This window comes from Brachyhypopomus gauderio, chromosome 2, assembly GCF_052324685.1.
Source record: "Brachyhypopomus gauderio isolate BG-103 chromosome 2, BGAUD_0.2, whole genome shotgun sequence".
NCBI lineage: Eukaryota > Metazoa > Chordata > Actinopteri > Gymnotiformes > Hypopomidae > Brachyhypopomus > Brachyhypopomus gauderio.
In genome coordinates this window covers 46,097,648-46,116,094 of record NC_135212.1, presented here as the reverse complement: position 1 = coordinate 46,116,094, position 18,447 = coordinate 46,097,648, and the positions used below count along the sequence as shown (strand labels likewise).

General features: G+C 41.3%; 2 protein-coding genes across 5 annotated transcripts; both read right to left on the bottom strand.

The window, feature by feature from the left end:
* Window positions 1–299: 299 nt before the first annotated feature.
* Window positions 300–10,616, bottom strand: hirip3 (HIRA interacting protein 3). Of its 3 annotated transcripts, XM_076996985.1 has the most exons (10): window positions 10,454–10,616; window positions 10,174–10,294; window positions 9,926–10,082; window positions 8,565–9,152; window positions 8,318–8,469; window positions 6,411–6,564; window positions 2,907–3,060; window positions 2,439–2,779; window positions 1,314–1,412; window positions 300–659 (listed from the first exon to the last, which is right to left on the bottom strand). In XM_076996985.1, the coding sequence occupies exons 1-10, from the start codon at window positions 10,519–10,521 to the stop codon at window positions 484–486; spliced, it is 2,010 nt and encodes a 669-aa protein (XP_076853100.1). In that variant the 5' UTR covers window positions 10,522–10,616; the 3' UTR covers window positions 300–483. The 3 variants fall into 3 exon arrangements, with proteins under 3 accessions (XP_076853100.1, XP_076853102.1, XP_076853101.1); XM_076996986.1 differs by lacking the exons at window positions 300–659; window positions 1,314–1,412 and adding an exon at window positions 1,428–2,270; XM_076996987.1 differs by lacking the exons at window positions 2,439–2,779; window positions 2,907–3,060 and having other exon boundaries at window positions 10,454–10,613.
* Window positions 10,617–10,772: 156 nt separating this feature from the next.
* Window positions 10,773–15,327, bottom strand: kctd13 (potassium channel tetramerization domain containing 13). Of its 2 annotated transcripts, none has more exons than XM_076996988.1 (7): window positions 15,075–15,327; window positions 14,000–14,268; window positions 13,493–13,662; window positions 13,228–13,317; window positions 13,020–13,072; window positions 12,593–12,788; window positions 10,773–12,435 (listed from the first exon to the last, which is right to left on the bottom strand). In XM_076996988.1, the coding sequence occupies exons 2-7, from the start codon at window positions 14,229–14,231 to the stop codon at window positions 12,184–12,186; spliced, it is 993 nt and encodes a 330-aa protein (XP_076853103.1). In that variant the 5' UTR covers window positions 14,232–14,268; window positions 15,075–15,327; the 3' UTR covers window positions 10,773–12,183. The 2 variants fall into 2 exon arrangements, with proteins under 2 accessions (XP_076853103.1, XP_076853104.1); XM_076996989.1 differs by having other exon boundaries at window positions 15,114–15,327.
* Window positions 15,328–18,447: the final 3,120 nt, after the last annotated feature.

The window sequence follows — 18,447 nt, the reverse complement described above, 5'->3', positions numbered from 1 at the left end:
AGGGTTGAAAAGAGGCTTATGGAACAAATTAAACATTTAAAAAAATAATTTTTCATATCATATCAATCAATCATATACTGTGGTAGCGTCCAACAGCGTTTCAGGTGCTTTCTAAGAAAATGGGGAATATGAAGTCTGTCAGATAGTACACAAGTTCCACAGAACACCATGAAGCAGGACAGGGCTGGAGATGTTGAGTAAGCTTTAGTCAGTATGAAACAGCCTCTCAGAACCAGGACCCCCTCTCAATGTCTTTACTGATTAATGATCATCAAATATGTGTAAAGTATGCTTCATAATTAAAAGGGAGAGGAAAATACAAAATTATTTATTACACTTTACCTACACATAGGAACATAAGCCAATAACCCAGCAAACATGTATAAAACAGACCATATGAAGAAATCCAAATGAGGAAAACAATTCGTATGAAACAATCAACACTTTGTACACACGCTGTATAGCAGAGAGATTCTTTGCAGCCTAGTCGCTGTCTGCATCATCACTGATTATACCCTTCAGGTTGCTCCAGTCCGTGGCTCTCTTGCGCCCCCTGCCTGCGGAGCCAGCGTCACTGTCCGAGTCAGATCTCACCACACGCTTGAAGGCCGAAGGCGGAGAAGAGCTGCCCCACGCCGCAGCTCTGCGCTTGGGTCGGCCTGGGAGTGGGGGAGAGACTCAGATTAAAGAGGTCTGGCCATCTTACACACGCACGCAAAATCAACCACAACTTTAGTGATTACCAGGCCACGAGTAGATCAGAGCTGAATAAAACGGCCAAGAGACCCTTTCTGCACCCGTCTTTACTCCCATACTATATATTTATAGCGCAGTAGGTAAAATGTACCCAATAGTAAACTGTAACCAGGCCTTTATGGTTTCGTTTTGCGTTGGTTTACACCTTGTGGTAAACTCCTATCTTTATGGAATTCTATTATATTTATGCTTACAGATCATATCACATATGTAGTCTTCTTGACCAACATGTCGATCATAAAGTAGTCTTTGGTCATGCTGGATGTGTGCAGTCTTGCTCCTTAATGGACCACCGTTAACGTCGTCAACGTTTGCTACGTGTCCGTACGTGGTTTTGCTTTACTGGCACCCAATACTTGCTAATTTTGTTCCATGTTTTGTGCATGTTCCAACAGCACAGAACAGCTACCTGTCCAACCACTACAAGACTTCTGGACATAGACTAAAGGTTCACGAAATATAAACGAAAACACTGGGTCCAGAATACTGTGTTGTACGTTTTGGGCTAGTTTGAGAAAGACGTGAGCGACAGACGTGACCCTGACACGTGACCGTACCCTGAGTGCTGATGATGTTGCTCACGTCCAGCTCTGCCACCTCCCGAGCCTCCTCCATCCTCAGTCTGGCTCTCTTACACTTCTCTATGGATGGCTGACCTACAGGACAGTTACAGCAACAACGACAGGTTCGAGTCTGTTTACACAAAACCCACGTACGTGTTCTGAAGCACACAGGTAGCTGCATTTGAAGAGTAAGCAGATAATTGGCTGGTCTTCAGATTTAGCTGACGACTTAACCAGTGTGTTGTGCAAATACATAGGGACAAAATAGCGATAGAAAAGTCAGAAAAGACGCACTGTACATGTTTCTTAAACCGAAACACCAGAGCCATTCTGCCCAGGTACTGCATGGCATTTTTCTTTAAGCAGGAGATCTGGAAGTAAATGGACTACGCTGGAAGAGTGAACGCTCATTCCACAACGACAACAATGCATGCTTTGGAGTTTTCCCCAATCATCTTAAAGTCCAGCCGATCTTCTCTGCTGCCTGATGCTGATGCAAGCGTTCTGAATGCTCAAGTGGATAAATAGTAAATAAAGACATAGTAAATTGTAAAAAAATAAGTGAGTACTGGAAAAGTCAGTAATAGGATAAGATTGTGAAAACAAGACAATATTGATCAACATTTTCATGCCTGTTCAAAGATACATGTGATGTCATCTGGACATACATGAAAGAAAATGCATGCCCATGCAAACAGAAGAGCTCTGAAGGGCTATAGCAACAGGATTGCTGGAAAAGTGGAATTGTGTTGGTGCACTGGATGATAAGCACTTCGTCATTCAAGCACCAGCCAACTCCGGCCCCGTGTTTTAATTACAAGGGAACGGTCTCTATAGTCCTCCTTGCTCTTGTTGACGTCAATTATAAATGTATCACAGTTGATGTCAGTGGCAGTAATATGATGGGGACATATTCACAAATCCTTTGGGCGTGGTCTGCAAGCTGAAACCCTGAATGAATTAGTACTTAAAATTGGATGTGTAATTATATATGCATGCAATAAATAAACAAACAAAAGTTGGTAGTAAGATTTATTTCAACTTCTCTAATAACTTATACAAGTAATATTATAATATTAGTACAAGGTCTACTATTATTTCTTTAACATTATACCATACCTGAACATTTTATAAACGAGTAAAATGACTGATGTTCTGAGTAGGGAGGCCCAATCTGCACCCCATGAAGCAGCTCCTGTATTTTCAGTCTGACCCACGACTGCTTCTTCACTGGCAGTCTTTCCAGACTCGGCACGAGACTGAGTAAAAACAAGGTGTTTTCATCTTCACATTGTTTTGCCCTCTGTTGTTCCCTCTGCTCTTTTCTTCTCTTCTTTCTCTCGTTATAAAGGACACTGATGGAGGAGTTGGGTATCTCTTCTGTTTCACCCTCACTCTCTCCATCTCCACTCCATCCCGTTTTCTCACAGCAATCCTCATTTTCCAAAATACTACAGACCCTGTGCCAAGCAGAGCATTGATACATCTGATCAAGGAATAGCTTTGTTTGCTCAGTACTGTATGTTAAGTAGGTAAAATAAATGTCTATATATAAAGACAACAGCAGTTCAGCACACTACTATCTACCTTCTATATGCAGCAGTCTCCTCGAGAAAAGACATTGAGTCCATAAATTTCCATTTCCTTTTCCTTTTAGCTGCTTGGCCTCTTCCGAGATTCATCTCTTCTCTTTGTTTTTTCCTAATATAAGTGTCCTTAAGGTTTTTCCATAGCCTTTTCGCTTAATCAAATAGAGCATAATAAAGTTCAACAAAGAATTTCAGGTCAACTGGTTACAGGGATAAACAGTTTTAATATTAGGGCGATACATAGCTAGCTAACCCAGCTAACTAGAAAATACGTTGTTTAAGACGCACATTACCCTCTTCGTTTCCAAGCCGATCTGCAATGTCTTTCCATATAATGTCTTCTGCGTCATTGTTTTTATAATCTTTTGATGTTTGTCAAAAAATACTGGGTGCTGAGAAACAAAAACAATAAGGCGATTTGACATCATGGTTGTTGCTATGCCAACACCAGACGCAATGGTGATTGGTCAACGAGTTAACGCTGGTGAAAGTAAAAATAAATAAAAATAAATCGAACATAGGGCAAACAAAATTGTGTCGCATTTTCGCTGTCAGAAAAATCGTATTTGATGTGGAAGATACCATATTTACACAAGTGGTTGAATTATGTCACTGCTATCCGAATAAACCGTTCGGTGTGAAACAGCCTTTAAACAAACTAAATCAGAATGTTTTAGCAACAACCACAATGTCAGATCGCCTTATTGTTTCTCAGCACCCAGTACTTTGTGCATTTTGACAAATGACAAAAAGATTATAAAAACAAATGACAAACAAATGTTTTAGATGGCTAAACGTGTACTTGATCTTCATGGAAAAGATGGTAGGCACTTGTTAGGTTTACATGAATAAAGCAGACAGACTGAAGGGGAAAAACAGGTGGCCAAGCTGAGAAGTTAGGGTTGCAGCGGTAACCGGTTTCACAGTATACCACGGTATTAAAATGCATAGTTATCATACCGTGTGCGTTTGCTTATTACCGGTAAAAGGCAAGCCAGCGGAGAAACTCACCCGCGCATGCGCAACTCCGCTCCGGTTCAGCTACTCAGCACACAGCGGTGAGAATGGCAGAAAGTGCATCAGACTTTACAAATGTTTTAACAAATCAAAAACAAAAAAAAAGCCTAAACTAAAATCAGAGGCAAAAATGACGTAATCAATGTGGCTACGCCCATGCGCGAGGGCATCGCGCGCTGTCGATTCGTGAGGTCGTGCACCTCTCGAATTTTGTAACTTCACGCACGCCGCGCCTCAACGCAATGAACAAAGTTATGTTTGAAGGGTTCATAGCATACACATTTAAGGTGGAATTCAAGCACTTGTACGTCTCTCAAGGTCCATTTCAATATTTCCCAGCACGTTAAACTTAAGTTAAATATGTATACATGTACTCAAAATGATTTGAAATAATTCGCTTTTTTATCACATTATTTAATGGTTGTTTATTTTCAAAACACCCAATCTTAACATCATCACGTTCTCTCATGTTTCGTCCTGGAATTACAAGAGGCTCGTATTTGTTAACGTAATACAAGAGAACTGTTCAGTCAGACAGCTATTTGTTGTGAAACGAACTAGTTACATTTTCAAGTACTTTAGCACTTTTCAAACCTGGAACACAAAGCAACATTAAAATTCATCAGGTAAAATGTTCCTTCCCCTGTTGTTGAGGGGTGTATCTTTATACTACCACATGTCGTTGTTTGCGCGCGGTGTGCAGAGTTGTGCGCTACGGTCATTCGCAAAAGTATAAACCTAACTTAAGGTCTTTGCTTTCACTGGATGTGAAAGACGCCATTACTTTACATGCATTCATTTTCCAATTCTGACGTGACTGTTTTTCATATGTTAAAACCAGACTCTGTGAAAGCCTTAAAATAGAAATCTCTATTGTGAGGATCATGTCAGAAATAAATCCTCTCTTTCTGCAGTATCTGGTTATATTCTGAATTGGCAGTAAAACAGACGTTTACAACAGTTGTTGATCAGACACTGACCCAGGCTCAGTTTATCAGATATTAAATAATTGTAGGCATACTGAAATCCATGATTTAGGTTTCTCTAATTTTGCAGTATTTATATTAGGGGTGTATTCAACTAAGGATTTTCATAGTCGAATCTGATTCGTCAGCTTTTCCCTTTAGTCGACTAATAGTCGAATCTGGTTTTTTATTTTATTTTATTTAGAGCACCTTAAACGGGATCCCGTTCTCATTCAGGACTTTTTTCCTCTTCAAAGTAAAAACCTAAAACACTCAGATAAATGAATAAACACGCTAGGTTGGCTTTATTCAGCTTTTTAAAATTTACTTGTTTATTTTTTTATGAAACGTTAGAGAACATTAACAGTCAGTGTGCATTGCGCATATCAAACTGTCAGACAGTCACTGTGCAAAATGTCAAAAAATATTTTAAATAAAATATGCCTGCCTGAAAATATTTTAAAAATTGTATAAGGAAAGGAAAATATAAGGAAAGGTTCAAGTAACGGTGTTTAAAAGCAAACAGCATCAAAAAATGTTTATAGGCCTACTTGCCGAGACGCGCCGAGACGAGACGACACGACCGAAACAACAAAAGGTTTTTTTTTCGCCTTGCGTGTTTTAAATGGTATGCAATGTTGGTTGTTGTCGTGCGAAATGAAAGACGTTGATAACATAACTTGCACTTTAGTTTGTTTGATTAATCTTTATCTTTTTCAAAATACTTTAAGTTTTTTATTAGCCGTTATAATCTCGGCAGATGCTGCGTATTGTGTTGCGTGTTCAGCTCCGCTCGTTTGGATTGTGCAACTGCAGGGTGTGATTTATTAATGTGTAGTAAGGAAGATGCCTATTGTTAATGCGCAAACATCATTTTTAAATATTTATTAACAGAAATTAGGATGGTTTTATTTCACAAAAGGCTATATATAACGAAAACAGAAAGTTCATGTAACAACTAATGCTTAGCTGCATTCTTGGGCACCTCCATGCAGTTAGAATGGTACATTCGACTATGACGTTCATAGTCGACTAGGGGGTATAGTCGACTATAGTCGAATCAGCGACTATTGCAGGCCACCCCTAATTTATATAAACAGGTGTACACCTTATTTTTTTTAAAGGAGACATTTTGTATACAATAGTTCCAGGTTTCTACAATAAATAGTTCATTGAACAAAAAAAAGGTTGTCATTCCTTTAAGGGTCAGTGTATCTTTTAATAATATATATATTTATATATATTATATATATATATTTATATATATTTAATAAAATATATTTAACAAACTGTGATAACACGGTATTTTCTGAGACGGTTATCATACCGTGAAAATCTCATACCATTGCAACCCCACTGAGAAGAGTGAAAATAGGAGGACAAGATACTGGAGATTAAAATCACATTGCACTAGTTTTTCCGTTACACCCCCTTATTCCCATCACAGAAGTAGCCAGCCAATGAGACGGGAGTAATTATACAAACGGCCCACAGTCAACACAACACCACACACCACTGACCTTCCACGCCCAGCTCTTCTAACTCCTTCTTCAGCACGGCCACCTTGGCCTTCACCGAGCGGCAGCCATCCAGCAGCTTTTTGTAGTTCCGTCGTACGCCACAGAGGGCGATGTAGCGCTTGAGCCTCGAAACAGCTTTGTGCTCCTCGTCCAGCTGGTGCAGGAGGTCAAGCATGTTAAATATGCCAAGGCTGATGTTACAACCCTTAAGTAATGACAATTGTTTCTCACTAGGTATGCATTTCCATTTCCCTGTGTGTGCACATTCACTAGGGTTAGATCTTGCTTTGGTCTAGCCGGTCCTGGTAAAACGAGTCTCCAGGAGACATCAAAGTGCATCATACATTCCTGTTTCTCTATTCAAGTTGGACTGTGTAGTTACATTTAGACTAACTGGCAGGACAAGGTACATTTCATCAGTAGGTCACTAAGGGTGTAAACTGGGGACAGGGTCCATGACCTTGCTGTTACCACCTTGCTATATCTGCTCTACTGTTGTAAATACGGATGTGAAAACGCTCCAAGCACAGTATATTTGAGACTCTGAACTCGGAGTTCTAGTTTCTTCTCAAATTGAAAAAACAAATCCTCTACCTCGGTAGACACATAAGTTAAAGCGACCGTAGAAGATTTAAACGAACGTCGATTACACCGTCGTTACTTCCCGATAGCCATCACTAAAACAACTATGGCTACACATCATTTTTTGCCCACACGCTAGCACTACAGCATCAGAGACCGTTGAGAGTAGAGTGTGCCAGATACAAAACACCCTGCTGAAACGAAAGGCTCAGTGGAGGCTTGCTGTTTGACATTTCCTACTTCTTTCTTTGCATCTCGTACTGAGCCCCAAATATATATATATATATATATATATATATATATATATATATATATATATATATATATATAAATAAATGTTAAATATGCATTCGCTTGCATTTTGTGTTCTCAAGCATTGAGGAGGCAGTAACTTTGTACAAAGGCAACTGTTTGTACAATACTGTTGAAATAGCAATATGCTGGTCACGCCCCAAAACCAGGAAGTCAGCTTGGTTACTATATAGATATTCAGCAGAGGGGGCTATTCCCATTTGATCAAGGGTAGACTTCAATGGACCAGAGCACTTATACACAGAGCAATATGGTACACCATGCGAAAAGACTGGTGAAGAGCAGGGCACTCTTAGTTACTATGGCCCCTAGCTTTGAAGTTCTCTGAAAATCTGAGAGCTATCGACAATAATATATACAGTAGAACCCCAGAACTCGATCACCTCAGTACTCGACATATTCGGAGGTTGACGCAAAATTTTGAGAAAATTGTCTGGGAACCCTATCAAAATTTCGGAATCTGACCGGCCTCCCCTGACTTGTGTAAACAAAATACAGTTTGTGCTTCGGTCACTTTGCCGCTATTTGGCGTTTTTTTGTACCGCTTTAAACCAAAAACATTGGTCCCAAGACAGACATAGCAGAAACAATAGAGGTAAGAACAACAATCGAGTTCAAAAAGGCGATCATAGAGCAGTACGAAAAAGGCATTCGTGTGATGGACTTAGCATTGGAATTCACTGGATGTGTTAGATTTTGTCAAAACATTGGCTTTATACAGTATTACTTACCCAAGAGTAATTGTTGATCATTTTTGTAGGGAAATTGGGAAATGTATTACTCTGATTACCATCGACTTCCAGAGTTCTACTGTATTCTTAATTATGATTATTTCATAATGTAAATGGGATTTTGGTTTTAGGATAGATGAGATGTCAGGTTCCTGTGCTCTTTGGTCTACCACACACACTTGACTGGGAGTTACCCAGACAAGGAGGCAGCTGCTGGTTACCTGAGCATGTGCAGCCTGCTCCTCACACCTGAACATGAGCTGGCAGCTCCACCAACCTCACCTTTCCTCCTTTGGCTTTGCTCTCGTCACTGTTCTTTCTCTTTGATCCGCTCTTCTTTACTTCCTGTTTGGGCTTCTTGCTCTGTTCTTCCTCTTCCAGCGAGGGCAGAGACGAGGAGTCCGAGTGGGAGTCCTCATCTTCGTCTCTCTTTCCTTAATGTGGGAACAAACATGGATCGGCAACATGAGGATAATGACACAGTAACGCCACACGACTGCGTTAAAAGTCAGAGAGACAGCACGCCTACCCTTGGCTTTCGGTTCTTCGTCAGAAGACGCATTAGCACCGCCTTTCTTTTTGCTAATTTCTTCATCACTCTCTCCGCTGTCACTCTCTTTCCCCTTCGCTGCAGTCTCTTCACTTTCCTCCTCACTTTCTGAACTACTCCCAAAAACCTCCTTCTGGACCCTTCTCACAGCTTCACTCTCATGGGAATCTGGTTCTTTTACATCATCTTCTCTTCTGCTCTCCGGAGCTCTTGCCGGTCCGCTCTGCCCACGGTTCGCCTTTCCCTCGCCGTCTGAGCTCACCTTCTTTGTCCTTTGTCCTCTGGACTTTGTTTTTTGCTGGTTTTCTTCCTCTTTACCAGAGTCGTCAAAGCTGTCGAGCTCCTCTTCCTCACTGTCTACGACCTTCCCGCTCTGTCTTGGTTTATGTTCCTCCTCACTTTCTGAGCTCAGTCTGCCCTTCCTTTCCACTTTCTTCTTAGTTTCCACCTTTTCTGTCATCTCTTCATCATTCTCATCATGTCCTTCTCTTCCATCATCATCATCATCTTCATGGTCCTTTTGTGGTTCCTCATGTGCCGCCTTCTCTATTCCTGAATCAGGGGAATCTGACAGACATACACAGACACACATTTTCAAAAATCCAAAGTGCAAGTGTTTTTGCAGATGTAGGAAAAAAGAAACTTAAAAGGTGAAACGAAACTTTAATGTTTTCTTGGAAGATTGTGGGAGAGCAGGAGTGAGGAGGCCACAGTGGCCTTGAGAACAGAATGGGCCCTTTCAGTGCAAAATGTAAGGCAATCAGTTTTTAGATAACCAGGCAGGCAACTAGAGAGGAGCAGGTGGGTTTCAATGGAGAGCAGCGAAGGTGGGGGGAGTTATCGAAACTTAGGGAGAAATAGAAACTTAGAGAGAAAGAGTATGAAAGGGAGGACATCGCCCAGCACGGGAGACTTTTTGCTCGGACGCTGCTGAGATCCACTTGGGTTAGGTAGAGTTCTAGGCAACTAGCACCAGTGCACTGGAGAGTTTGTACCACGTATACTTTGGCCATTTTGTACTCACTTATATTCCATATAAATTGATCTAAAAGAACTTTTGGTGTTAAGACTTTGCTTGGGTCACTCAGTCAAAACCAATCGGTTCATCGGGGCGGTGTTGGGGCCTATCTGGGTCAGGAGAAATATCCCAACAGAACATTTTGTTGAAGTAAGAGGCATCCTTCTATTAAAGATACTGAGGTGCAACCTAGCTCTAGGATATATATATATATATATATATATATATATATATATATATATATATATATATATATATATAGCTTTGTTTAATGGAAAGTGTTCATCAAACCAACAAAAAAGAAAACCACCACTACTTTCACCTGGAGGAGCCGATTCAAAACGCGATTTCTTTTTTCTGGCCACCACATCATCTTCGTTTTGCTCTTCGGTTTCATCTTTATCCTCCTCCCTCTTCCGTTTGTTCTGCTTCTGTAGTGGTTCTGCGCTCGTGTCCAAACATTCTTCGTCGCCGTTATCCTGAAAATGCAGGGGATTAAACGATAAGTATAACATTTTAAACCGAACAAATCTAAATGCAACAGCATATAAAATCAACCATGACACCTACCTGCATTTTCAAAAGTTCCTCTTCCACAATTCGCTTGAGTAACTGTTTGTGCTCCTCGCTGAGGGATTCCTTACCGACATGTTCAAGATATCTTCTTCGTAATATGCGTATCGTTAACGTACTAAAGACACAAATAAAGTGTTACGTTTAGTTTTCAAACCAAAGGCCTTACAAGTTTCCAACGGCGAGCTGCTTGGACAGATAAGCTAACTAACGTTAAGCTAGGTTAGGTGGTTCGCCAACAAACACTTGCAAGTTACTTCCTAAACAGCGATTTTACCTGAGATCCGAACAATCGTGCAATTCTCCGAAGACGAATTTGCGAATATCGTCCTTTTCTGAACCCATAGCCAATTAAAAAAACAGGATCATCCACGCGGGACCGTTTCAGCTGCGCGTACTTGTTTGGATCATCCAGGGTTGGCGCGCTCTCGGTTCCGCGCACGTCCTATTGCGTCATTTCGTACGTTGCTGAGGCTCTCTGAAGATTGACAGCTAGAAGTCCTGTTTTGGGAATTATTTTAAATTTCTCAATTTATTTTTTCTCAATTATTTCTTTTTAGACAAGTAGTAACCCGAGTTCAACAAGAATCACAAAGAAACGTGTAAAAGAATTTTATTAATGGTTTAAACAATAAAAACAACGTACCTTAAAAGTGATGCAAATGTATGATAATACTGTGCAGTTTAGTACCGATCTTGTACTTTTGAGCACGACCCTGGTGTTTTATTGGTCAGTAAACATTTTTAGAAGACTAGTGGTGGTGAAGCGCAGCCATTATTATAAATCCTAATTACAGCAGTATGACAGGTCAGCCAGTGGGCTATTAATTGACAATACTCAAGGTCACACACACACAGATTAACTTATTTGCCTTCTGTCTTGTCAATAGAAATGGGTGGCCACAAAACCCTTGCAGCTTGATGTACATGTTGACACCTTCAGCACATGTTCCTTTTATCTTGAAGATAGTTTCTGAATAATCACCAGAGTACAATGGAGGAAATTAATATTAACAAAAGCAAACACATGCAGAACGAATTTAAATTGATCTCTTATGCCCACTATAGATAAAGTAAATAGCAGTCTTTTATTAACATATTCTAGATGCCTTCCCGAATAAGTTTCAGTAAGTATTTATATGTATATATTCTTATTATAGACTGTGGGCTTGCTTGGAGTCTGGCTTGTATGGTATAGATATCTGCATGTATTATTAAAAAATAAACCTGGCTCATTTGAATAATGTGCACTACCAGGCTGGTGGATGGGACCATAAACAGGCCCAAAGTAAGAATAACCTCAATACCATTTATAGAAACACGATGAAGCAAGACTCACCATGATGACCAGTAAATCTGTAGCACATCTTCAGAAGGACGATCTACTTAAATTAACAATAACTAACTCGTGTACAATACCTATTGGTTTGAATAGTTTCTTGGTCATCTTATGGCTATCGGTTGTGCTGTGTATACTTTTGGGAAAGCACGTCAAGGATGGCATACAGTGGAAATATGCATTACACGTCAGTCAAGCATAAGTTGCCTCTAAGTACCTCTCTGCAGTGGTCACTGCACACACATCTGCATACAAGAACAGTAATTAGGCATCAAGAGATCCCATTAAAAAGACCACCAGTCGTGCCTGAAAAATACATATCAATAACTTATTCCTTACTCTTAGAAATGAAAAAATCTAGACAATAAATTAAGAGATAATAAATAAAAAAAATTAACAAAAGCAGAATGAAAAAAACCCACAAATTAAACAGAACCACACCGTGGGTCTTTTGGAATAATTTCTAAACTACGTCTGTACAAGTCCCCACCCCACCCATCAGTGCAGTGTTGAAAAACCAAAGACTGACTCCAACCTCCACTCATCCGTCCAGCTGTGTTTCAAGTCCCCATACATTATTCATTCACACATTTCCAGCCATAGCTAGCACCTTTAGGCCATGACTCTGGCTTTTCCTCCTTACTCATTTCTTCCTCTACCTCTCACGTTCAGTCCTTGTACACAGTCTGCTGTCCATGGCCCCTCTCATCATGCATAATGTGTCTACGTACGTGGATCCTCCTCACCCTTCTGTCTGCACCCCCAACACCAGCCCCACCCTCCTCAGACTGGCCCACGCTGGGAGATGAGACACCACCCGAATCCCACAGGGCCATGCTTCCAGAACCAGAGACCCGCCCATTCTCATAAATCAAGATGTTCAGGGTCTCCTCAAAGATGCGAGCTTCTGGAAACTCAACCTGGTAGTAAAAGGTGAGCAACAGAAGAGAAAAAGTGAGAGGAAAAAGAGACAATAATGAAAATAAGGACAGGGCAATAAATTAATCAAAAGAGAATGGGCAAACACGCATGCAAATGTGCACACGCACGTGCACATGCACCCTCTTGCATGCTCACTTTGGTCTGTTTCTTTTCAGTGGCATAGACAATGGAGGTACAGCAAACTTCTGCGATCTTGCGTCCCTCGCCGTAGAAGGACCAGCAGCAGATTTCGTCCCCCAGCACATCTTTAATGAAGAGCACTCTGCCGTTGAAACGCAGGCCCAGCTTATCAAACAGCTCAATGTTCCGCAGTAAGTTGTCATCAGAGTTACTGGGTGAGAAAAAGAGATACAATGCCCCAAACACAAAAGCAGAGACACAAAACACCGACATAAGATGGGAAACGTTCATCTTATCACAATACGGGTTTTCAGCAGTCATACGTAGTGATGAAGCACATTTGAAAACGTATGACAAAATGAGCTTTCTATCCAATTCAGATACATGTTTGCAGCTTGTAGTATTTTTAAGCTATGCATCAGCTAGTGTGTGTTGAAAGTACCTGGTGTAGGAATACTTATTGTTCGCTCTGTTATTCTGCAATTTGACCACAGGCTGAAAGAGATTTCAACAAGTTTTAGAAACCATTCCTTCATTAACTTGACCCTCTATTATCATGAAGCAGCCATGTGTTTGTGCTACCTTATGAGCACGCTTTATGAGTCTGAAAGGATGCACGCGTTGAACACAAAGCGAAACGGTTCTCTCACCTTCCTGCAGGTGGCAATCATCCTCTGCTCCTCTTTGGCAGACGTGATCATGGGGATGTGGCACCCTCCCTCATAGAACTCACTGCGTTTCTGCACACACAGAACCAGAAACGCATATACAACTTCTAGAGTGTGTTGATCAAATGCAGTGTCAAATAAGCAGACCGCCATCTTAATACAACACTGCTTGCATCACTGGTAATCTGAATAATTGTTCTAAATTTTCCCCACTATGACGATTTGTAAACACAGAAAACACCAGCACCTGTAAGGTAGCGAGGCAGTGCTGAACCAGCCCCTGCAGCCTGTAGTACTGCGCCTCCTTCAGCACCTCCTCCACCTCCCTCTGGCTCTCGGGCAGCGGCACCGTCCCGTCCCGCAGGAAGTTTAGCACTAGGGGGAAGTGGCGGCCACACCTGTCCAGCACCATCCACCCTGTGTGTGTGTGTGTGTGTGTGAGAAAGAGGGAGAAACTGCCACTTAGGATTGTCAAATTATTGAGGATATTGAGCAATAAATAAATAAATTATACACACAAGTCTAGCAAAAATTTTTGAATGAAATTGAATGAAACTTCGCAGAAGACGGTTTTAGTGCAGCTGGATCAAGTGTAAAATAATTCAGTCATTTTGCTACTGTTGATCTTATAAAGCACATTTTTGCACCTTCAATACTGTTTATTTTTATGGTCCAACATCCATGTCATGTGCACATTCACAGTCTCATTAACCGTCTCCAACACATTAGGGTGCCTTCACATACGCACGCTCACCTTCTGAGTCTATGGTGACCTCCACGCTTCCATCACACATACTCTTGAGCAGACTGTCCTCTTTGTTGAGTGTCTGGACCGTGGTGTAGTGGATGGAGCCGCCCACATTTAACTTCACATACTTGCTGCCAGCCAGACCCTTCCCAGCTTTCTCCTGTACACCATGGCTGGGGGACGACGGGGCAGGACCCGACCCCAACAACACACTTTCACTGGAGGCCTCAGCGGACATCAGGAAATGAGATGCCCAACTCTTCTAACTGCACTACCTGAAGATTTAAACACGAAGCACATCCGTCAGCAAGAGTCGTGTAATCTCAGCAGCGTTTCCCCCCGACTCCAGAAACCTGTTTTGCATCCACTCCAAGCATGAACTCAAACAATAAAGCAGTAAAAGACGTTGATCACATTGGAAGTGCTCCAGGATTCACAACACCCACACAACGCTTCAAAGTCGGAGACGGAAGTCATATACATTTATAACCCGTGACGCATCCTGCAGATATTTTGAGTAGGTATATAAAGTAAATGAAGAACTTCGTGGATACGGAGCTCAAGTCCGTGGCACACATAGAAACTAAAATGTTGTTCTAACTAAGCCACATGCCTCGTTAATTAACTCTATAGGTATACTCTCACTGTAATGTGTAACAACTCCCCACCTCCATGAGGAATTAGGTCAGTGCGGAGGACCATACGTGACACATTTGGCTTGCAATAGTAAATAGTTCATCTTTCTATACTCTACCGTTTCCTGACAGTATATCCTGACACACATATTTAACACCATACCCCGAAAGTAAACGGCAGCACCAACACAAGCCAGCTACATGTTTGGTGATACACTGGCTAGCTAGCTATCTAATTAGCCTGTTATACGAACTTAGGCAATATTCACTACTCATATTTAACCATTTACTTATAACAGCGTCAGCCACTATTATTTAAACCACGGCGACACGAACGGGGCCGGGTACACTTTGGTGACAGGGAAGCGTTAGCAACATTAGCACACAAGCTAACACCACAGAAAAACAAACCTAAGGTTAGCTAGCTAGCTGTGGCTAATATTCACCTATTGGTAGTATTGCGGGATAGCTGGTCGTTTTCTCACCAAACTGGGCTGATTTTCCCCGGAATCAAGACGCACAACACACCGTAAACAGTAGATGGTAGTTTACATGAGTTAAATTCGAAGTTGTATATATGTACATATAGACAGATAGCTTCTCTAGGTGTATTTTTCTCAAGACATCATTTTCCGTTCTCTGATTTTATCTCCTGCGCCCATCCACTAGTTTCCATCTTGCTCCTGAGCACCGCCCCTTCTACAGCCACGGACTCCGTGATTGGTCAGAAAACACGTCTGTCATTTGTTTTGGTACCGCCTTGCCGTGGTGGCAGAGTTTAACCGTTATAGCGATCCACATAAATAGGTCAGTGTTTACTTTTACTTCCTCCAAAACAGTCAGCTTTTCTATTGTGGTGTGATTAAGTCTGTAACGAACAGGGCATACTAACGTACGAGAAACACGAGAAACATCACCAACGAAGTACTTCTGAAGATAGTAGATTAAATCATAACGATCCATAGGGTTCAAAGGTAGAGTGTAGATCAAATCTGTTCTCTGTTTCCTAACTTCACTGATGCCAAAGCAGCAACTGACAATGCAATCAGAAATGTCCTTAATGTTGAGTGTTTCATAGAGATGGCACAATAAAAAGTTTATCAATATCTTGCATTTGAATGATTTGAATATTGATACAGATCAGATTATTTGATATTTCATTAGAAACCAATGTAGATATGTGGTTCAATTGTGTGTAAGATATATATATATATATATATACACACACACACACACACACACACACACATCTTTGTGGCTATATTTCTACAGATATCATGCATGGATGTGATGGGTAAATTAATCTATGACACATTTTTCATGTCATTTAAATACTCTCACTAGAAATCAGAAAATCTGTTCCCCAACACAGGGTTGTTAAAACTACATGACTGCCAGGCAAATAATACCATGTGTGCATGTACATGGATGTTTGCCTTTGACCGTGGCGGTTTTAATTGTTAATGTGAACTCTACAGCTAAACCCCACAGCTGTGCTTAAACTGCTCAAACAAACCTGACTGTTACCACATGACCTGTATTGCACTGCTGCAAAACAATACTGTGCTATTTTCATTCAGGATTGAAGGTACTGGATCGATTTCCTCGCAACATCCGATCCAGCATATTTTGATATCGACCTGATTCTGATACGTGCTATGGGATCGGTGTCATTTCTACATTAGTCACTGTTTTATTATGATAAGTGAGCTCCAAAGGACTTGTTTTCTTAACAGTAGATTGTTTATTGACGATGCTGCATATGCCTCTTGAGGTTATGCACATCTGCACCACTGGCATGCTTATACTCCCTCCCTCCATCTTTCCAAGAACAGCAGCCCAATCAATAACACTGCTGGAACCTGCCCAAAACGTCGCTGTCACTGTGGTCAATGGCATTAAAATTGTCATGGTGTTCTGCCAATAGACCCACGGGGACCTTTAGAGCCTCTACACACAGTTGTACTACGGCCACTGTCCAGTCATTGTGCAGGGAGGCTGCTTGCAACTCGCCGCTGTAACCTAGAAGGCGGAAGGTGTCTCAGCTTTTGCCCTTCTCTCTCCAAACACCAGCCTGGTTCTGCTGTTTTCCATCTTCTCAGACCTGTCCAGCAGGGGGCAGTAATGCTCTCTACCCCATTACTCCAGGCTGCTGCTTTAGCGCCACTTACATTCGTGTTCGGTTGACGTGCCATTCGATTTTGTTCAAAGTCGACAGGATCCCACTTCTAACACGACACTGGTGGTGATGAAGGACCGTGACATGTCATTTCTTCCAGTGGAAACGTAGTTTTATTTAACAAGCATAACAACAAAATGAAAAAGAACTGCCTAACAAAGTAGTAGGATAAACCTGACAGAGAGCAGACATAATTAATATAAACAAAGAACACAGTGAAGATAAATCAAAGAGCAAAATACCAACTGTCCAAATCCAACTATTTAACAATGGACTTTAAACATTAAATGTAACTAAATAAAGTCTGTGTAGAGGTCCATGGCTTTCTGGTAGTTCAAACATAATAATATGAGCGTTCTATATGGAGGACAAAAGGGATCAAATAATAATTATATAAGAAATACATACATAAATCAGATATAAGAGAAAATAAATGTTATTTTTAAAATAAATAAAAAGTGACAAAATAAAAATAAATTAATGCGATATAAAATGCATGAATAAATGAATAAATAAACTTACATATGCAGAAATACTGAAATAAACTTTTATTTATTTATGATTTTTTTGTGTTTATTTATATGTGTTTCTATCTGGATTTCTTCCTCCAGTCCTTGTTAATGAGGTGGGCAATACTAATGCTGTTAATAAGCTATTGGATAAAGGTGGGTGGGGAGGAGCTGCAAGGCTGAAAACAGTTCCAGACCCTACTAAACAGTTCCAGACCCAGTTAAAGAGTCTCAGACCCAGCTAAACAATCCCAGACTCAGCTAAAATGTTCACAGTGAGTGTGGTTTTAGTTTAGCTGTGAAAGAAATCCATAAAATATCTATAAATAAATGCATGAATAAATGTAAAAATATATACACGTATAAAATGTTTACCATTTATCTTTACCATTACCACAAAAATGTATTGGGCATTGGATAGTGCGGTCCTTTGGAAAGGAATGGAGTGGCGTGGAACTAAAGGGATGAGCAGCCAGTGCCCAACAGCGGGGCGGCTACAGTGGCGTAGCCAAAGGGGGACCTGTGCCCAACAGAGCCTGTGCCACCCCTAGTGCCACCCCACTGGAAATGGTAACTTTAACCACTGGTGACCGGTCGATCGCGACATAATATTTAATTTGTGTCCATTTTACACTCGCCACCCCTGTCGACAACTAACACTCGCCGCCATCACCCATCACCCCCCCCCCCCCGTCGACAAACCCCGTGGACCCCTCGGGATAAAGCTTTGGCCACCCCTTGAATAAAAGTCTAGCTCCGCCACTGGGCTGCTAAAAGGCCGCCAAGGCCATTTGGGGGCAGTCATGGCCTGGTGGTAGGGAACTGGTCTTGTGACCGGAGGGTCGTGGGTTCGATTCCCAGGCCTGAGGCCATGACTGAGGTGCCCTTGAGCAAGGCACCTAACCCCAACTGCTCCCCGGGCGCCGTGTCAGGGCTGCCCACCGCTCTGGGCACGTGTGATCCACAGCCCCCTAGTAATCACTAGTGTGTGTGTGTGTGTGTGTTCTGACTGCACAGATGGGTTAAAAGCGGAGGACAAATTTCGATTGGGGTGTAAAAATCACAATTGACAAAATATGGCACATTTCATTTCATGTATTTACCATTTAAAAACCCAAATTAATTAAATAA

Bases quoted from the DNA above. Each gene is read 5' to 3' on its own strand.
- hirip3 (XM_076996985.1), bottom strand. From the start codon at position 10,521: ATGGGTTCAGAAAAGGACGATATTCGCAAATTCGTCTTCGGAGAATTG. The intron at 10,295-10,453 runs GTAAAATCGCTG...TTGTGTCTTTAG, and splicing joins CACGATTGTTCGGATCTCAG to TACGTTAACGATACGCATAT. The intron at 2,780-2,906 runs GTAGATAGTAGT...TGCTTGGCACAG, and splicing joins GAGACTGCTGCATATAGAAG to GGTCTGTAGTATTTTGGAAA.
- kctd13 (XM_076996988.1), bottom strand. From the start codon at position 14,231: ATGTCCGCTGAGGCCTCCAGTGAAAGTGTGTTGTTGGGGTCGGGTCCT. The intron at 12,789-13,019 runs GTACTTTCAACA...TTTCTCACCCAG, and splicing joins AATAAGTATTCCTACACCAG to TAACTCTGATGACAACTTAC. The intron at 12,436-12,592 runs GTGAGCATGCAA...TTTTACTACCAG, and splicing joins CTGAAAAGAAACAGACCAAA to GTTGAGTTTCCAGAAGCTCG.